The sequence below is a fragment of the Crocodylus siamensis genome, chromosome 1, assembly GCF_052110815.1.
Source record: "Crocodylus siamensis isolate JL-2025a chromosome 1, ASM5211081v1, whole genome shotgun sequence".
In the NCBI taxonomy this organism is placed as follows: Eukaryota; Metazoa; Chordata; order Crocodylia; family Crocodylidae; genus Crocodylus; species Crocodylus siamensis.
Genome location: NC_143395.1, coordinates 33452308 through 33473443, shown reverse-complemented (window position 1 = coordinate 33473443; position 21136 = coordinate 33452308). Strand labels below are relative to the sequence as shown.

The 21136-nt window shown below is 42.1% G+C and overlaps 1 protein-coding gene across 1 annotated transcript in view; it reads left to right on the top strand.

Annotated features, from left to right (window-relative positions):
* Nucleotides 1–21136, top strand: part of TPO (thyroid peroxidase) — a 75952-nt gene that overhangs the window by 17538 nt on the left and 37278 nt on the right. The window contains exons 4-6 of the mRNA XM_090031890.1: nucleotides 1469–1598; nucleotides 7368–7574; nucleotides 18428–18943. Coding sequence (XP_089888016.1) covers nucleotides 1469–1598; nucleotides 7368–7574; nucleotides 18428–18943 — 853 coding nt within the window. The remainder of the gene's footprint in view (nucleotides 1–1468; nucleotides 1599–7367; nucleotides 7575–18427; nucleotides 18944–21136) is intronic.

Here is a 21136-nt window from a genome sequence, read left to right as displayed (position 1 = left end):
GTTTTGAAATAGTGGATACCACTAAAAATAAGGACAAGTAGGGCACCTGAATGAAACCTGCAGAGCAAGCATTTTCAATCAGAACCAAGTGTACAGTATTTGTTAAACAGACTTGATACACTGTTTAAGATAACACAAAGGATTTTTACTACAGTAATATTCTAGTGAGCAGCTAAGCAATTAGGAGAATAATCACTGGTTAAGCAGTTAAATTAACATTTTATTATTTTAATTGAGTGAAATAGTGCTACATTATGTGCAATATTTTATGCAATTCCAATATGGACAAATCAACTGTAACTAATTCGAATGCTTTATTAAGGCACACTTCAACCTTCAAGTGTGAATTATTGAAGTTAATTAAGTGTATTACTGTCCCATATAGCCTTGCAAATTGAGCCATTTCGGTGTGCTCAAGTTCAATGAAGTATTAATAAAATAATTGTTCCCTGTTTGGTGTTCCCCTGGACCTATAAATGTATGTGTACCACCTGGAAGGTGCACTTACTGTCTATGAATAGGGTGACCATATGTCCCAGTTTGGCTGGGGCAGTAACAGATTTTGTAAGCTGCATCAGCATCCCAGCTGTTTGGTGGAAATTGAAGTCCAGATTGGCGCCACCCCACTTGTATATGTCCAGCCCAGCTTCTCCTGAGCAGGCTGGAGGTGGAGGGAGAAGCTCAGCTGAGCATCACTCCTCCTGCCTGGGGGAGGGATCAGGCAGGGCATGGTAGGGCAAGCCAGGGGAGGGAGCCAAGGCCAGGGCTTGGGCACCTGCATGGGGCAAGCCAGGATGGCAGAATGGGGTGAGGTGGGACAGCGCAGAGGCCTGTGGAAAGGCTCTGTCCCCTATGTGCAGAGTCTGGGCCCAGCTAGAAGTGGTCCCTGTGCAGCATCTCCTGGGCTCCACTGGCTTGTGCTGTGTGGCTACATGGTGCCTCCCGCACCACTGCCAGCAGCCTTGTGCCCTGCCTCTGTGGCCACTCCTGAGGTCCATGCTGCATGTGGCAGCCCCAGCTGGCTGTTGGTTGTGGTTCAGGGGGTTTTACCATGTAGCCAAGCAGTACAACCTGGTGGAGCCTCAGGGGTGCTCCACAGGGGCTGTTACCTTCTGGGTCCAGCCTCTGCATTTGGGGGATGGAGCATGTGCATGTACCCCATTCATGAATGATGATACAGATGTAAAGGCTTTAAACAAACAGTGCCCCCGTAGATTTCAAAAGGTTGCAATCTTAATTAAAAATGTTAGTTCCAGTCTTAAAAATACTTGTATTTACTTCAGTAATTAAAAACTACTGAGTCATTATTTTGGGCCAAGTTCACTTTGGTGTACATCAAGTCTTGTATCCAGGGACATTTCAGTCATTCATCAACTAAATAATCCCTTACTGGGAAATGCACTCACATAAGTAAATATTTTAAACTTGAAAAATATTTTCTAATCTTTTCTCTTTTTTTTTTCCTCAGGGAACACCCTAGATGGGGAGCATCAAACACAGCTCTTGCTAGATGGCTCCCTCCAATTTATGAAGATGGAATCAGTCAGCCGAAAGGATGGAATCCCAGCATGTTGTACAATGGATTTGAGCTACCACCGGTTAGGAGACTAATTAGCAAATAATTTGAAACAGCTCTTGGCTTCATTTGTGCCTAGTACTCTAGAGTTTATTTTATATCAGTGAAATCCAGCCACAAAATCTATGTTAATTTTTTAAGTGGTTTGTTTTACTTATTTTTTCAGTGATTTAAACACTGAAGCCTTTACTTTTCTTTCAATCTGTGCAGAGGAATGAGTTGTTTGAGACTGACTAAGGATCTGGGTCATTATTAGGTACTTAATTAGTACCTGAATTTTAGGCAGGATTTCACAGTTCAGAAGGAAGACAAAGTCCAGGGAATGAAAACTAATATATGTGCATTACAGCAATTCATTCAACACTTCAACATTTTAAGTATCATAATACCTTAGTGGAAGTACCCACAAGAACCATTTTGATTTGATCCAAGGTGATCAAGGTATCAGTATGGCTTCCCTCCTGACCCTGAGACAACTGCTGATTTTTTTTAAAATGGCACAACAAGGCCCAGCAATCAAGCCAAGTATATAGCTCAGGTTCAGTTCTGAATAGTTCAATACAGACTACTGTACCTCCCGACAGTGCTTCTCAAGTTCTTTCATGACAGAGCTTGAGCTTGCACACAGAGGTGTGCCATTAGCCCAACATTAGTACAGCCAGTGACAGCAAGTGGATTAGGTTTATATTTTCAGTGATGAGGTGAAATTACCCATAGGCTTCCTCCATTCAAATGGCTTTAGCATATTTTTCAAGCCCTTCGGTGTCCAGCTAGTGACAACAGGATCAGAATTGAGAGGTTTGGAAGCTCCTAGTTTGAACTGGTATAAAGGCAGCAGTTACAAAGTCATCTATCACTTGAATGAGGCAGGAGTGCAATTTGGCAGCTGTAACTGTGACTGAGCATCCCTCTTTAGGATCCACTCTACTTATCCCACATGGGGAGGGAGCTAGACAAGGTGTCCTAAACTCAGCCTGCCTACTTTTTTTCCTAACTGGATAACTGTGTCCAGTGGGTTGACCTTTACCGTAGGTGAAATCAGTGAAAACACAATCAGTTTTGGGACCTGGAACATCAGGACCCTCATGGACAATCCTAACAGTGAATGCCCAGAGCACCACACTGAAACCATGGCTTTAGAATTCAGGTGACACAACATTGACATTACTACACTGAGTGAGACCCAACAAGTGGGAGATGGGCAGCTCAAAGAACAAAGAGGCAACTATACCTTCTGGAAGGTAAAGAGTAAGGAGAACACCAACTTCAATGAGTTGGATTTGCCATTAAGAATGAACTCATAAACCTACTCAATAAGTTCCCTGTTGAAATTAATGAGTGCCTAATGGCTCTCCATCCCAAACTGGCAGGGAGACAATAGCAAGGAGGAATTCTATGCCAACCTTGACCAACTTCTTTCTGACAGTTCAGAGGGAGACAGGCTTACTCTGCTTGGAGATTTCAATGCCAGAGTCAGAAAAGACTCGAACCTTTGGAATGGAACCACTAGCAAGGAAGGAATGGTACAACTTAACTCCAATGGCATCCCCCTCTTGATCAAATGAGCAGAATGTGGACTCACCATCACCAGCATCCTGTTCCACCAGAAAAACAGGCACAAGGCATCATGACAACAACCACAATCTAAGCACTGGCACTAGATTGGCTACCTCATTGTTTGTGCCTGGGATCGCAGAGATGTCTGCATCATTCAACTTATGCTAGGAGCTGACAATTTCTGGACCAATCACTGCCTCATCCACTCAGTTATGTCATTTAGACTGGCTCCCAAATTACAGCTGCAGCAGATTTAGCGCCAATGGAAGATCAACATTGAAGCTCTCAGTGACCCAATCAAGTGCGACCTCTTCAACCTGTGCCTCAAAACTGGTGAATTCCAATAAACAACAATGGGAGAATGTTGGCAGCACTTGGGGTGCCTTCAAGTTCACCATCATTGGTGTCTCTGAACAGACACTTGGATTCTCTACCAGGAAACACAAAGACTGGTTTGATAAGAATGACTGGGAGATCCAAAAGTTGATATACTGTAAGCCCAAGGCCTTTTGTGCTTGGCAGAATGACACGAACTCCAAGTGAAAAGAACTGAATCACCAAAAAGCCAAGGCAGAGGTCTAAAGGAGGACCTGCAGTATGAATAATAGATGGTGGGAAGACAAAGCAGAGGAGCTTCAACATGTCACTGACATCGAAGATATGTACAGTTTCTTTAGTGTCACCAAAGCCATCTACTGTCTGAGACTCATGGGGCAACTACTTGAGACCTAAGGATGGAGGAGACCTGATTAAGGAAAAGGGAGTCATCAAGGCCCACTGAAAGGAGCATTTTTAAGACCTTATTAATTGAGACTCAGCTGTTGATGGGCGTGTTCTCAGTTCCATCCTTCAATGCCCAGTCAGAGATGATCCTGTAAACCCTCCAGCCCTTCATGACGTGAGAAAAGCTATCAAGCAGATAAAAGATGAGAAGGCACTTGGAGCAGATGGAATCTCTGCTGAAATGTTCAAGTAGGGGGGTAAGGAGCTTATAGCACAACTCCACACCCTCATTTTAAGGATCTGGAATAATAACAAAATCCCAGATGACCTCAGGGATGCCATGCTTGTGACAATCTTCAAGAAAGGAGGCAAGTCTAATTGTGAAAATAACAAAGGGATGGCCTTGCTGTCCATCATGTAAAGATCATTGCAAGAATTCTCCTGAACCGTATTCTTCCACCTAATGAAGAGCTCCTCCCATGATCTCAAGGTGGGTTTAGGGCATCAAGAGGCACAACCACCATAATCTTCACTGCTCACTGGCTACAGGAAAAAAAGCTAGGGAAAACATAAACTTCTTTACATGATCTTTGACCTCATGAAAGCCTTGGCCCTGTCAACTGAGAAGTACTGTGAAGGATTTCAGATGACACCAAGGTGGGGGGAGTAGTAGATACACTGAAGGGTAGGACTAGGAGTCAGAATAACCGAGACAACTTGGAAGGCTGGACCAAAAGAAATCTCACTAATTTTCTATGATTCTGTGATCCTAAGATCCTTATGAAGTATGAATGCCCACTAACATTCTTCACTTCATGATGGTATGTGAGCAGTACAGGCAACCCCCGCTTATCACCCTTAATTGGTTCCTGAAAAAATGAGCATTAAGCAAAATGAGTAAGTGGAACTGAAAGCATTTGACAACCCAAAGTGGTGACCACAAGTATTTTTAATGACCCAAGATAGTGACCATGAGCATTATAACAAAACTCGCTGAGCGCGAAGTGAAATTGGGTATCAATTTAAAATGAGCATTATAGCAAAGTACTACTAAGTGAAACAGCTTTAAGCAGGGGTTGCCTGTAGTTCCCGTAATGGATCTATCACAAATCCTTTTGAGGTTAAAATAGGAGCTAAGAAAGGGTTCATCATCACTCCAACACTCTTCTTGGTATTCCTTACTGTGACATTACATCTGAATACCAACAACCTTCCAGTCGATGTAGAGCTAAACTACTAATTGGATGGTAAGCTATTGAATCTCAGCCAATTCTGACCCAAAACCAAGACTACCCTAACCCCAATCATTGAACTTCAGTATGCTGATGATGCTGTAGTATGTGCTCACTCAAAAGCAGACCTTCAGGCAATAGTTGATGTCTTTACCAAGGTATACAAGAAAATGAGACTGACACTTAACATTCAGAAGACTAAGGTAATCCATTAACAAGCTTTTAATGAACAGTCCCCAGCTCCTGCAATCCAGTCTTAGTGTGAAACTCTGTAGAACATTGAGTATTTCTTGTACCTCAGAAACCATCTTTGGCAGAAGGCTGACATTGATGAAGAAATCCACCATCACCTCAAATGTGTAAGTTCAGCCTTTGGATGCCTGAGGATATGGGTATTCAAAGATCATGACATCAATTTGAAACCAAGCTCATGGTTTGTCAATCATTTGTGATCTCTACCTTACTGTACAGAGCTGAGACATGGACAACATACATGAGACATATTAAGTCACTGGAGAAGTACCACCAACTCTACATGCAGAAGATCCATTGAATCCAGTGGGAAGACAGACACACCAATGTTAGCATCCTCTTAAACACCACAAGCATCCAGGCAATGATCATCAAAAATCAACTTCTTTGGGCCGACCATGTCATCTGGACGTCTGACTGCAGGCTCCCAAAGTAAGTTTTATTCTTAAAAAATAAAATGCAACATCAATATAATGGGAAACTATTGCCCAGGACCTCCCAAATGGAGGAAGAGTCTGCTGCAAGGATCTCGGTACATTGAAAGCTCATGATGACAACAGGAGAAAGAAAAGCAGGAGTGGTAGAAACAGTGTGTTGCAGACCAAATCAGGAATCTGGGGTCACCCACCCCACAAGGAAACATGTGCCTCTGTAGATCCCAGATTGGCCTTGTCAGGCATCTATGAACACACAGATGAGTCAGTTGTGGAAAACTCTCATCCTCAACTGTAAGGGATTGCTGCTGCTGCTGATGGAAGATGGACGGTCATACCAAAATATAAGTGAGTTGTATTTGGCGTTTCTGGTTCAGGCTCCCTCAAATTGCCAAATTTACCCCTTACAACTTGAATTGGGAAAACATTGTCTACTGTTGTTCTCACAGTATCTTGTCACTTTATATTCTTCTGGCTTTTTCCCTTTCATTTTCAAATGCTTACTGGTAATAATGATGGGATGACACAATATTTAGTATTAAGGATGCTTGCAACTGCTGTTACAGATCAAGTGGTGCATCTCTAAACAGTACAAGACGGTGCTTACAAGTGAAAAACTGACACATGAATGAGAAATAGTACACTAGATGTTATCCCTGGCAAAGGTCTCCAGAAAGGTCTTTAGAATGTGTGTTAATGAAGCAAAGCACACCAAAATAAGGCTTATCCTATTGCATAAAATCTGCTCATATTTTTGACAAATTACATCAGCAAGCTCCCCTACGCCTTATATTAAGCTAAAACAATGCTTTCTTTTCAACATACCATGTGACATGCTAAAATTAGTACCACCTAAAAAAAATCCCTCCTTGCTGGCTTTCCTCAGTTACAAATGTATGCAGTTTTGTTCTTTTAACATTTTATGTATCCCTCTTTAATAGCAGAACATACACAGAGTCACAGAGATCCTTATGTGCTGTTTCTACATACCTCCCCTAGAGCACTATGATTGGAAGGGAACTCAGGGAAAGATCACACTTACCGGCTAGCTGCAGATGTCAATATCAGAGCAGTTTCTTCCCCCTTCCCCACTTCTCAGTTTCTGTTTCCCCCCAAGACTGCTTTCCGAAATGCTGAATCTTTTCTGAATTGATTCGGATAATTCAAATAAATTTGGAGCTTTTAATGAGTCTCCCAATTTGATTCAGATTCAATGATTCAGCCACTGAATTGGGCCAAATCTTCTTTGAATCAAATCAGGGACCAAAGCTTCGCACACTCCTGGAAGACAGTGCCAGTTTCATACTGCTCTCCTACCATTGTACCACTGCTACAAGACTAGAAAAAAGTGTAAGGAGAATGCAAGCATTTAGACATTCTAAAAGTCTCCATTACAAAAGACTATGAAAAGTAGGTTATCAGAGCTGGGTTGATTATTTGGTTATAGCTTTTATCACTTTTTCCGATTTGGGGGTTTTGTGAGGTTTGTAGTCATTTTGTGAAGGGGTTTGGTGGGGGGGGTTTGGTGTTTTATCATTTTGTGAGAGGTAAATATTATTTGGCATTCCAGGTAAATTAGTTCTTTTATTTTAGGTCCGTGAAGTGACAAGAAAAATTATTCATGTATCTAATGAGGCTGTTACTGATGACAACCTATATTCTGATATTCTTATGCTGTGGGGACAGTACATAGATCATGATATTGCATTTACACCTCAGAGCACAAGCAGAGCTGCCTTCCTAAGAGGAGTGGATTGCCAACTGACATGTGAAAACCAAAATCCCTGTTTTCCAATGAAGGTATGATTTTAATTGCATTTGCTCAGAAATGCTACCAGGCAAACAGGTAAAAAATGTAAAGTAGGGTAAGTTGTACAACAAATATGTGGACACGATTGTAATAGAGCATGAAAGGGATTTGAAAGATTTTCAGAAATAACACAGCATAAAATTATTGAATTGTGTTCAACATAATTATTAAATGACAGAGAAAGTCAAATGTACAGAGGGAAGGGGTTTTAGTGAAGTGTACATAGATATGTCTACATCATTTAGTACAAATAGAGAAATATTAATGGGCAAGAAAAAATAATTGGCAGTGTTTTTGTGCTTTAAGGTTTTAAATGCCAGTGAGAAAAGAAAGCAAATAGTCGCACATAATTCTGTTTTTTAAACTGTCAGTGAGATAAGTTCAAGGAACTTAACTGTACTCTGTGAATGCATGATTATTTTCATTGGCTAACATGAAATTGTGAAAAATCATGCTTTAATTATTTCACGAAAATGATCTTCGGTGGTTTACAGAAATGTACATAAAATGGGTCATAACTTTTGAGCAAATGAGGAAAAGTTGGACTCCAAATCTGGTTATCTTCTGGTTGAAAGAGAAAATAAGCTTGCAAAATAGAGGATTATGAATCCTTGTCTGACTTGCTAGTAAGATCTTTCCATTACACTGTTAAGTAACAAAATTAAATACAGCGCATAAACCAGAGGAGATTTTCTTCCTTGCATAGAAAATAACACTGGGTGCAATAAGTCTTATTATTTACACATATGACTCTATTAGACTATCATAAACTAATAAACACCACTATAGGTTAGTAGTTGCCAACACAAGTACTATCCTATGCCAGTGTTATTTAGTGTGCCACGAAGCATGTGTTGATGATGACAGGGCTGGTTGAGGCATGAGGGTGTTTCAGTGTGGGGGCTGCCTGCCAGTTAGCCCTGCACTGGAGCCGCAGCATGTTGAGCCACAGGCTGATAGGCTGACCCCCTGGGGCTGCTCCAACCTGACTCAGTAGGCTGCTGCCCCAGGTGCACATATAAACATGGTGCCTGGGAGCAATAAACTCTGATGCAATATGTGCTGGAGTTTATTTATTGCATTAATTGCAGGTATACACACACCCACTAAGTACCTTTTAAAAAGGCAAATTGTGTCTTTTCAGAACAACAAAAATCCACTAAAGATATTCAAATTATGACACTCAACCAAAAAACAGTCCTGTGAATGCTGTGGCTTCTCAAGGCAGCTTCAAAAATATTCAGGCTAATTGATTCTTTTCCGCGATTGTTGTCCTTTACCTAGTGAAATTCTTATTCCATTACATGTAGGGATGGTGCTAATTCCTGTTAAGTCAGAATGGTAGCTTACTTACACGTACATTCACTTTCCATTGACATAACCAATTTTCCAAGGTGCCGCTGATCCACTGTCGGATCCATTGTCTTCATTCACTGTATCTTTTTACATTTCCATTGATGTCAGTGGAAAGATTCCTGTTGATTGTCATGGACATGGACAGCCTGTGTAACTGCAGTGATGAGTCATCTCCCATATGCTTAGTTGCTCTAAAACATGGAGGAAACTGAGGTAAATTAATAACCTGTGTGCTAAATAGACTACTGACAGGGAGTATGCATAAGGGATGTGTATTCCAAATAGACCATAAAGCCTTTCTTGGAGGCATTTTAGAAAGCAGTGACTAAAAAGGACAATCATGCTTTGTAAAAAAATATGAACATTTGAAAAACAGTTTAATGTACCTGGGTAAACCTAGCTATCATTAAAAAAATTGTATTGTGTTTTAAATTAGAAGAAGCAAATATGGCACGTGTCTTTAAACGTAAAGAACAAATTCATTGTAGAGCTAGAGCACTTTCATAATATACAAACTGACTTGTTCCTCTACCATTCCTTAAACCAAACCAAATGGGACCCATTAAACCTATTTAGGAGCACAAAGGAGGAAGAGAAGTCTGGTTACTTCACCCTACCGCATCAGTTTCCTGCATAGTCCTCCTGGCTCCTCTTCTGTGATCCCCTTCTTTTACTAGCTGATGTTCAGCTAGTCCAATAGCATCCCAAGGCCTCCCCAAGGTGGAAAAGATCCATATCACTGCCACAAAGAAGAAGCAACAGCTGGCGGTAGTTGAAAACTCCCTTCTTGAGAGACAGAGGAATCCATCTGCTGACCTGACCTGTTCTCTTGGGAAGTCTGCTGCTTGCCCAGAGCCCAGATCCACGAGGTCATGGAGAGATTACCAAAACTCATCCAGCTCTCTAACTACTACTACTACTGCTCATCCATGTGGGCACCAATGATACTGCCAGGGGTGACCCTGAGCAGGTCACAAATGACTACACAGCTTTGGGTGCAGGGTGAAGGGAATGGTGTTAAGTGGTGTTCTCTTTGATCCTTCCAGTTGAGGGAAGGGCCAGGACAGGAGCAGGTGCATCCTGTAGTTTAGTGCCTGGCTGTGCAAGTTGTGTCGACAGCAGGACTTAAGCTTCTTTGACCATAGGATAATGGAGAGGCTACGGGACCTGAACCTGTTCAGCCTCCACAAGAGAAGGCTGAGGGGGGATCTAGTGGCCTGTTATAAACTAGTCAGAGGGGGATCAGCGGGCATTGGGGGAGCCACTGTTCCCCTGTGCACTGCCAGGAGTGACCAGGAATAACAGTCACAAGCTGGCAGAGGGCAGGTTTAGGCTAGATATCAGGAAGCGCTACTTCACTGTAAGGGCGGCTAGAATCTGGAACCAACTTCCAAGAGAGGTGGTCCTGGCTCCTACCCTGGGGGTGTTTAAGAGGAGGTTAGATTAATGTCTTGCTGGGGTTGTTTGACCCCAGTATTGTTTCCTGCCATGGCGGGGGGGGCGGACTAGATGATCTACTCAGGTCCCTTCTGACCCTAGAAACTATGAAACTATGTTCCAAGATGGGTTGCTGAGAAAAAATGGGATCCACATGATGAAGAGAAGGAAGAACTTCTTCACAGATAGGCTCACTGACTTAGTGAGGAAAGCTTTAAACTAGGTCAAGCAAGGGGGTGGAGACACAAGACCTGTGGTAAGTGGGGAAGTAGGTGATGTGGAGGAAAAGCAAGCAGGATAGGGCAACAGGGTAGATGAGAGAATGTTCTCATTCTTTTTGACCAACCAGGGCAATAGGCTAATTACCTTAGGTGCCTGTAGGCAAATGAACAAAGCCTGAAAAACAAGCACACATAATTGGAAGTCTTTTCACAGTCACAGAAATATGCCATTATTGGAATAACACAGACTTGGTGGGATAGTTTGCATGACTGGAGCTCTGTCATAGATGGGTGCAAATTGTTCAGGAAGGCTAGGCAAGACAGAAGAGGAGGAGGAGTTGCACTTCATGTAAAAGAGCCATATGATTGCTCAAAGCTCCAGTATGAAACTGGAGATGGGCCTCTTGAAAGTCTCTGAGTTAGGGTCAGAGGAGAGACAAACAAGGGTGATGTCATGTCTGCTATAGACCACCAAACCAGTAAGAAGTGATGGATGAGGCTTTCTTCAAACAGATAACGGAAGTTTCCTGATCACAGGTCCTGGTTTGCGTGGGGACTTCAGTCACCCTGACATCTGCTGAGAGGGCAATACAGCAATGCACAGGCAATCCAGGATGGTTTTGGAGAGTGTTGGAGACAGCTTCCTGGTGCAAGTGCTGGAGCAGCCAACTAGGGCGCATACTCCTCTTGACTTGCTCACAAGCAGGGAAGAATTGGTGGTGAATATAGTAGTAGATGGCAAATTGGGAAGCAGTGACCATGAGATGATTTGAGTTCAGGATCCTGAGGAGAGGAAGGATGGAGAGCAGCAGAGTAAGGACTTCAGAAAAGCAGACTTTGACTTGCTCAGGGAACTCATGTGCAGGATCCCTTGGGAAGCCAGTCTGAGGGGGATGACTGGCTCTGTGGAAGTGGTATATTTTGTTTCTAGTAAGCCTTTTGATACAGTCTCCTACATTCTTGCAGGCAAGCTAAGGAAGTATTGCTGGATGAATAAACAGTAAGGTGAATAGAAAACTAGCAGTAGCATCAGGGTCAGAGGGTAGTAATTAATGGCTCGATGTCTACTTGGCAGCTGGTATCAAGTGGAATGCCCCAGGGATCAGTCCTAGGACTAGTTTTGTTTAATATCTTCATCAACAACCTGGAAGATGGCATAGAGTGCACCCTCAGCAAGTTTGCAGATGACACCAAGCTAGGGGGAGTAGTAGATACAGTGGAGGGTCAGGCTAAGACTCAGAGTGACCTAGATAAATTGGAGGATTGGCCCAAACAAAGTCTTATGAGGTTCAGGGACAATTGCAAAGTCTTGCATGTAGGACGGAGCAATCCTATGCACTGATACAGGCTTGGGGCTGACTGGCTGCTCAGCAGCTCTACGGAAAAGGACTTGGGGGTTACAGTGGCCAATAAGCTGAATATGAGCCAGCAGTGTGGCCTTGTTGCCAAGAAGGCTAACAGCATACTGGGCTGCATGGGTAGGATTGTTGCCAGTAGGTCAAAGAAAGTGATTATTCCCCTCTATTCAGCTGGTGAGGCTGCATCTGGAGTACTATGTCCAATCTGGAGCCCACCACTGCAGAAAAAATGTGGACAAATTGAAGAGAGTCTAGCAGCAAACAACAAAAATGATTCAGGGGCTGGGTCACGTGCCTTCTGAGGAGAGGCTGAGGGAGCAGGGCATTAATAGCAGCCATCAACTACCTGAAGGTGGGTTCAAAAGAGGATAGAGCTAAACTGTTCTCAGTGATAGCAGATGACAAGGAGCAATGGCCTCAAGTTGCAGCAAGGGAAGTTTAGGTTAGAGATCAGGTAGAACTTTCTCACTAGGAGGGTAGCAAAGCCCTGGAACAGGCTATCCAGTGAGGTTGTTGAGTGTCCATCCTTGGAGGTTTTAAAGATATGGCTAAACAAAGCCTTGGCTGGTCCTGCTTTGAGCAGGGGGTTGGACTAGAAGACCTCCTGAGATCCCTTCCAACCCTAATTTTCTACGATTCTATGATCTCTACTAGGTCATGACTGTCACTAATTACCTTAAGTAATTATTATTCTCATAATGAATTTCATATGGATTTTCATAATGAAAATTTATTATGATCTAAGAAATGTATTATCGTGGATTGTTCAAATGCTTGAACTGGTTCAATTAAAAGCAGTGGCACCAGAAGCTTCCTAGAAACTTTACTAGTGTGTAGGAAGGAGATCATCTACATCAGAGGTTCCCAAAGTTTTTCTTACTGTGTACCACATCTAGATTTATCAGCAGCCCATGTACTCCTACCAACATACATTTTATTTTTAACAACATAAAAGCGAATTTATATAATGAAAATTAAATCTGCCATTACACAATTTTCCCCATGCCCTTAGATGTCCTGCATACTCTCAGGGGTATACGCCACAGTTTGGGAACCCCTGATGTACGTCAGCTGGATTTCCCTGAGGCTTTTCTTGTAGTAGTGTTTAATAGAGAGGAGGATATATGGCCTTCTCCAACCCTGTGCTTATAAAACACAATGGAAAATATGAGTCTGGTTAAGGAATCACATACAACTAGACCAAGGTTAGGAAGACTATGATAATGGTTACAAGGAAGCAGCAAGTTTAGATTCATTGTCGTAGTTACCACTGACAACTTGAGGCTTCTGAGTAGGAAGCAGACCCATTAGAGAGTCTGGAGAGAGAGTGTCAGGCAGTTTACATAATGCAAATAACTTCTGGAGAATCATCCAATTTTTTAAATTCTTGTCTTAATTAAACTAATTTCCTTTAAACCATGACATCTTGGTACCTCTCACTTCTATTCTTCATTACTGAATTTATGAATCCAAATGAATGACACTGACAATATTCCCTTTGATGTTAGCTAAAAGTAGGTTGCAATTTTTTCTCATTTCTTGAAGGTCTCTCAACTTCTTGTCTGGAGATTCTTGTCAAAAGCTATGAAGCCATGTTTTAAATACAGCAAAACAGCAATCTTCTTAGGTAGACCCCCATAAGAAGCTCCTAATAGATGCCATATTGAATCCATCCATTAATATCAAAAGTCTCCATAGTCCTCATTGTTATGTAACATTTTTCTCTGATAGGACATGTGAAAAAAGTATGCCACCTCATCTGTGAAGTCAGAGCATGATGCATTTTCAGACTATCATAAAAAGATGGCTCACTGTCCTAACAGAACCTGTTAGGGACAGAGCTCAGAATGAGTGTTTATAACCTGAATGTTACTTTCGCACAAAGTTTTAAGGATTTTGAGGGCAATTAACTGACATTTCTTTAGAACTAATAGGTACATAGTTAATAGGCTCTATAATTAATTAAGCAATTTTGGAGATGCCCTTTAATAACAAAGGGTATTACATCAAATATTTGCTAAATTGTGAAAAATATTGCTAACTTCAGCACAGCAATATACCTCTATCCATTAGATTTTTCAAACTTAATACAAACTTAAGCAGGGGCAGATGAAGATGGATGTGTTTCTGCATCTACTGAGTTATATGCCAACTCCTCATCTGCTTTTGTGTAAGGCAGTGGAGACCATTACAAAAGCAGTTCATTAATGTGACTAGAGGAAGCATTTTTCAAACATTGAAACAAGGAGCTAATAAAAAATCCCTCAAGAATCAGTTTTCTCCAGCAAGCTAAAGTATTTTTTTCTTCATTAGAAAGAAACCCACATAACGAATTATGGCTCTATTCCAAAGAGGCTAGGCTGGGGAGTGAAAGCACTAGAATGTTGTTCAATAATCTGTACACAAGGGGTACAGATACACAAAATACTTTACTGTGTAGTTGAGTACTCAGTAGGCATGTCTACATGTGTTTTTGCTGCACAGTAACTTACTGTAAGTTACTTCACAGTAAGTGGTTTTTACAGCGGCATCTTCATGTGCAGTCTTTACAGTGCAATAACACTGTGTGTGGACTGACTTGGAACTAAAATTGGCAACTTTTAGTTTTTGCCCCAGCGATGCAAATTTGCAGTGCAGGGCACATTTTAACATGTCAGGCATGTGGTTTGTGGCACCACAAAGTGGTTTGTGGTACCACAAACTGCACATGCCTGCTCATCTAGATCTAGCCCATGAGTCTTTTCCCTAGAACAGATGGTGTAGTCTTCATGACTGAGTATGACAATAGCTCCACTGCCCACTTGTTTGATTACTATTTTGTTGTTAGATCTTAGGAACTGCATGTCTTTCCTAACTGAGGAAAAGAGGTTGTGGTGGTCCTAGCTTTTTTTGAGAATTTCACTCTTAGCTTTCTTCCTGAAACAGTCATTGTAGCAGTCCAATATGTTGTTTCATCCACTGGGACATGTCTAGCCAGCCTTTTTGGGGGGATGGGGGGAGGGGGGATAGGGGGGTGTTGGGAGTTTTTTGTTTGTTTGTTTGTTTTTTATCTGTTGCGGAAGAAAGATTGTCAGAAGGGATAGTGTCTTGACTGTGAAAGTATTGTTTCAGGCAAACCTGCAGAGGATTTCTCCTAATTCTCCACATATTAGTATCTTGCTAGATTGTTTCTCTGGGCAGAAGTTTAGGCCTTTGAATAGGGAATGTTGTGATGTCATTGAAGATGTTATTCTGGGTGCTGCTGTTTGGATTCTCTCCTGAGTTGCTAGTATATGCTGCCTGTGAAGTGGCTCTTGTTGAGATATCTCATTTCACTTTTTCCTCATCTATCGGTTGGCTATCATCAGGAGAGGGGGAGGGGGCCTGCTACCCAAGTATGTTTCCAGGTTAATATTAAGTTTAGTAGCATAAACTAGTATGCCCTATTTAAGTTTGTCTCTTTTGGAGTAGGTTAAGTGAAGAAGATGGTTTCTCATTTTTTATGTTCTCCTGAACAGTTGGGTAGCATATTCAGAGTTCTGTGTGTTATCTAAAGTAATCAAGATGAGTGCCGTGGAAATAATATTATATTTCTTATACAAGGTTAGGAAGAAGATGTCGCTGGGTGCATCTACATGTGAAATTAATGTGACACAATAAACTCCAGCACAAACTCTTCTACTTATGTCTCTGAGTGCAGGAAGGAGAGACTTGCCCACCACCGTCATTGCCCCATGCATTCCTGCCCTGACCCAGGGAAGCTGTGGAGAGCAGCTGCTCCGGGTGCTGGGCTTGGCCAGGAACAGGGACAGAGAAAGGGACAGGGACAGGGACAGGGACAGTGATTTGGTGGGTGGGGTTTGTGGGTTACCCATGCTGCCACTGCCACTGCTGCTATACTCTGCTGAGCTGTGCTCCCTGCACAGCCACTCCCCACAGCCCCAGCTGGAGTGGCTCTGGAGCTTCCCTTCACCCATGGGTCTGCTGGAGACAGCAGTAGCAGTGAGAAAGTCTGCCCTTCCTACACCTGGAGGCATAAGTAGAGGAGGGAAGGAGAATGGGAGGGAAGCACAGACAGGGTGCCAAGTAGTGTGATTCATACCTGCTTCATGGGCTTAAAAAGCCTCTGCTCCTATAAAGTAGTCCCAACTCCACAGGGGACCAAAACTGTGGGGAAATAGAGCTAGTGAGTTACATTGCAGAAAGAAGGTTTCACCACACCACCCTCAGGATCCACACCTGATTGAAAGAGCTTCTATGCCATACTGTTGCTGTCCTTATTTATTATTAATTGTAGTAATTATTTTTAATTGATTTAAAATCAAGTGAACTCTTAGCATGAGGTCACCAGCTTTTAGAAACCCCAGCTGACATCATACACTGTGCAGTTATATAGCAAGAGAAAAGTTTAAAATCTAAATAGATAAGACATAAAAATGATGGAAGGGGAAACGAAGGCACAGATAGGCGTGACGTCCAGTATTGCAGATGTTGAAGCTGACATACAACTCAGGTCTCCTGAACCCTGGACTTCGTTGCTGCTAAAATTTCCTCTACAAAAATGTAGGACTTAATATTTCCTTGCTATCAATATGGCTATCAGTATGCTATCCTTGTTTTCACAAACCCTTACTTCATTTTAGAAATCTTCAACAAAATCTTAATATGTGATCATTTCTCCCAAAATAGTTTCACTAAAGGGAAATATATACCCTAAAGAAATTGCAGTTTAGATATTGCAATGCATGGAAGCAACTAGTGTCTTTCATTCTGCTGCCTTTGAAAAGAATATCTCTGTAAGTCGTTTCCATTTATAATATAATTTTAAGCCTGTGTACAACTAAACCAGGAAAGCTACAACATGGGGTTTTTCCCGTGAACTATGCTGTACCAAGGAATGTATTTATATGAATACTTTTCATTAGGAAAAATGCAATGGTGTACTCATCTTAACAAAACAGGATTTTTTCCTAGGTCATGTTTGATGTCACATGAAAAATAACATCAGAAACTCTCATTTGCACATTCAGCTGCTGGCTGCAGACTACTTATCCCATGAAAAGGAAAAGAGCTTCATTATACAGGTCTGCCAGTCCTGTATAATGGCACAACAGGTCTGCCAGACATTGACTTCTGTGGTTCCCCTGCTTTACTTGTGGCAGGTTACGGTGTTAAGCCTGTGTTGTGAAGTAGTCTTACACAGAGTTCAGATTATGTTTTGTATAGATGGTTTGGATAGGGGTGATCCTGCCTCAAGCAAGGGGTTGGACAAGATGATCTCTGGAAGTCCCTTCCAGTCCTACTTCTCTAAGTTTCTATGATTCAGTGGATGTTTCAGGAGCTCCAGTATGGGGAACTTATATCTATTTAACAATTTTTGAAAGATCAATGGTTAAGAAATCTCGAAGATTATAATTGCATTTTCTTTGTACTCAAATTATAATGTTAGCAGCAATTTTCACTGGAAAATTCCTTTTTTGAAACTCCTGGGCTTGAGTCATTGTTGTGGCTCAACATGGCTCATTACACTGATATGTAATGATGTATTGGTAGAATTTGGAAATAATGGGGTTTTCAGAAAAGTGCAGTACAGAAATGTACTGCAGGACTAGTGACAGAGCATGCACTGAACAAAGCAAATATGTTATATACATAAAAACCTGTTTTTTTCAAGTTAGTTATTAATTTTATCGCTTTAAAATGAATTGTTGGCTCTAAGCTTCTCTCTTGGCCCACCTACAGTATAAAAAAAATCATCTGTTTTCCTCCCTGCTGATTTAGAGAGGCCTATAGGACATAAATGTTTCCAGCATTCATCTTAGGAGGTTGGAAGTAGAGAAACACCCACGGTTCATATTCCACTTACTAATATGCATTTTTAGTAACCCAAAAGCTCAATGAAATAAATGTATATTGACACCTCTGCTTCTTCACATTGATTTCAATCAGCTTTGACTCAGGTTCTTACTGGGTCAGTCTCCTCTGCCTCTCCATATGCTCTGTGCACTGAGGCAAATATTTTCTCAGTCTTGTTCCAGACCTCACATATTTTCACAAACCTATTTAGCACATCATATCTGATGGCTCCTGGTTTGATCATATCAAAATGAATCTCACCAAAACAGCTTCCAGGACTCACTTGTACTTCTGTTTCAGTTTTGAACCCCCTAAAATAATTCACTTGTAGAGCTGTTTAAAATGGATGGAAGTAAATAGCTTTTATAATGAGAAAAAAATACTGCTTCATTTTCCTTTCCTTAAAACAGCTGAACTTTTTTTAACAACTTAAGGAAAACCCAACATTTTCAGTTTCAAACCAAGACTTAGCCTGGAAAATTTCAATCCAGGAGGTGGGAGGTTGGAAAAAAGGGCCAAACAATTGAAAACTGGGATTTAGAATGAATTACTAATTTAGAATGACTGCATATTCCATGTATTGGTATTTGAGCAATATTGTTTTCACTGACAAGAATGTTCATTTTTATTGCACAGATATTTCCCAATGATACACTGTCCACTGGAATGGATTGCTTGCCCTTTTACCGTTCTTCTCCTGCATGTGGCACTGGTGATCATGGCATTCTCTTTGGAAATCTATCAACATTAAATCCAAGAGAACAGATTAATGGCTTGACCTCCTTTCTTGATGCCTCCACTGTTTATGGAAGCACACCTGCTATGGAAAAAAAGCTGAGGAATTTTACAAGTGAAGAAGGCCTCCTTAGAATAAATGTGCAATATTACGACAATGATCGGGAATATTTACCTTTTGTAGACCAGGTCCCATCACCCTGTGCACAAGACCCAAGTTCAAATGAAGCTGAAAGGATTGAATGTTTTATGGCTGGGGACAGCAGATCTAGTGAAGTAATCTCATTAGCAGCTATGCACACATTGTGGCTGAGAGAACATAACCGGCTGGCTAAAGCACTGAAGAGGCAAAATTACCACTGGAGCTCTGAAACAGTTTACCAGGAAGCTCGAAAAATTGTTGGTGCTCTACATCAGGTTGTCTTATTACTTGGTTAATAATTACTATTGCTATTTCTATGGATCTAGTGTAACTAACCTAGGCAAAAAAACCTTACTATATGTTTTCACAAGCAAAAAAGAAATTGGGATCTTCTTTCCTATTCTAGTCTGTAGGACTTTTGGGTTAGATTTACTCTTTTATTGAAAACCTGGATACTCACGTTTGTTGTCCTTATCTTGTTCAGAATCCATGTCTCTCTGTTCTTATTTTTAATGCACTTTCTAACTTTTTCCTCTTTTGTAAGAATTTCCTCATAGGTGTTTATTCTATTGAGGTCACTCTACTTTTTCAGGCTCTCTTCATGATAGTGGTTTTGGAAAAGCAAAGCAGCAAGGAGAAAAGCATTTTCCCCACTTTTACAGAGTTCTCTTTCTCCTGAAAAAAATAAACAAATACCTGGGAGCTTGTACTGACAGTCCCATTGGCTGTATTGACACATGCGCTTAACTGCAAAGTGGACTAATTAGCTGCAGAGTAAAGCATCACCATCTATATGTGCAATGGTATTAGGCCACAACAAACTAATTAATGCCTCAGTAAGATAGTTTTGTTGGGGACAGTATTCCCTTATGCCAGAGTAATTTATTGTGATTAAATGCATGTATAGATGCTGACTGTAGGCATAAATTGGACCTGGTCCTCCCAGCCAGCTAAGTACCAGACTCTTGCCTGCTGCTTAGCCACACAAATTCACATTTTCAGCACCCTTGTGCCCCAACTAGCCCCTTTGTCACCCAGCACTACCACCTAGAGCCCAGGGCTGACCTCCCATATCCCATGCCAGACTGGGCCTGCTCCACACTGACTCAAATTGCTGCTGTCCCAGAAGCACATGTAGATGCTGCACCCAGGAGTAGTTTACTTCAGCTGAAACTGCTTTTGAGTTTATTTCTTTGCATTATTAGACATGTAGACATATCCATTTACAGTTTAATGCATAAACTCCAAAAACTGGGTTTTGGGCCCAAGAACATAGGAAGGAGAAATCAGTATTGAAAAAAACAAAGGAAGTTCAATAAAAATTTTCATTTGAAACAGTGGGTGCATCTACACATGCAAGTAATGCACCTTAAGATTACTGCACATTAATATAAGGCACAGGAAATGTGCCTAGGAACACAGCTACACATGCACCTGTGTTGGGATCAGATTTGCTCCTAATAAGAACAGTTGAGTCCTGGGCTGCTTCTGCCCCCTGCCCTGCTCTCCCTCCTGGAGCAGCCAGAGGGAGCTCTAGGTTCCCCCAGTTCCAGCCCTGGTCTGGTAGTGGGCACCAGGGCCAGGTCTGGGCTCCAGGGAGTGGGGAGGAGATGGCCCAGAGTGGGAACAGCTCCCAGCTTCATGGAGCTCAGGACTGCAGCCTGGCTTGGTGGCATTGGTATCAGTAGATTCCCTGTGGGTGAGCAGCAGCAGTGCCCTGATTTCTCCCCTCACTTTGGTTGCTGAGGGGATGAAGGAGCCCTCTGTCACCAACCCTGGTACTACTCAGCTCCCAGTTCCTCCCAGCAAGGGGTGGGGGGAGTGAGAGCTGACTGGTGCATGTGCTGGGGCAGCAGCAGGACTGAATGGACAGGGAAGATCTCGGTTCCTAGACTGATCATGGGGAAACAGAGGGCTCTCACATCTCAGCACTGCTCAGCTCCCCGCTGGGAGGGAGCTGAGGAGCACCAGGACCAGGGACAGAGAGCTTCTCCTTCCCCTCAACAAGCAAAGTGAGAGGAAACCTCAGAGTGCTGCTGCCAGTCAGCCATGGGGCACCGCCCCAGTGCTACAGAACCAGGCTGCAATCCTGAGTTCTGCACCAGAGCCGTGGACAGCTTCCCCCCAACCCTGCCACCCCTTGTGGCTCTCTGCTGCTGAGGCTGACTGGGAGAAAATTTCTCCCAGTCACCATCTACACATGTGCTAGTGCACAGTAGCTAATGCACTGTTAAATTAGTAGCTGTATTTGTTTGCACTAGCAAATGCTGCATTAGGCAAACTTATAGTGCAGTAAGTCCCACGCATGTGTAGATGCTGATGCTTTACTGGACATTAGACTAGTCTAATGCACGGTTAATCATCTCGTGTAGACATGCCCAGTGGCCGCATCTACATGAGATGCTGACTGCGCAGTTGTTACTACACAGTCATTTAGTATTTGCATATACAAGTACTAAATGACTGTA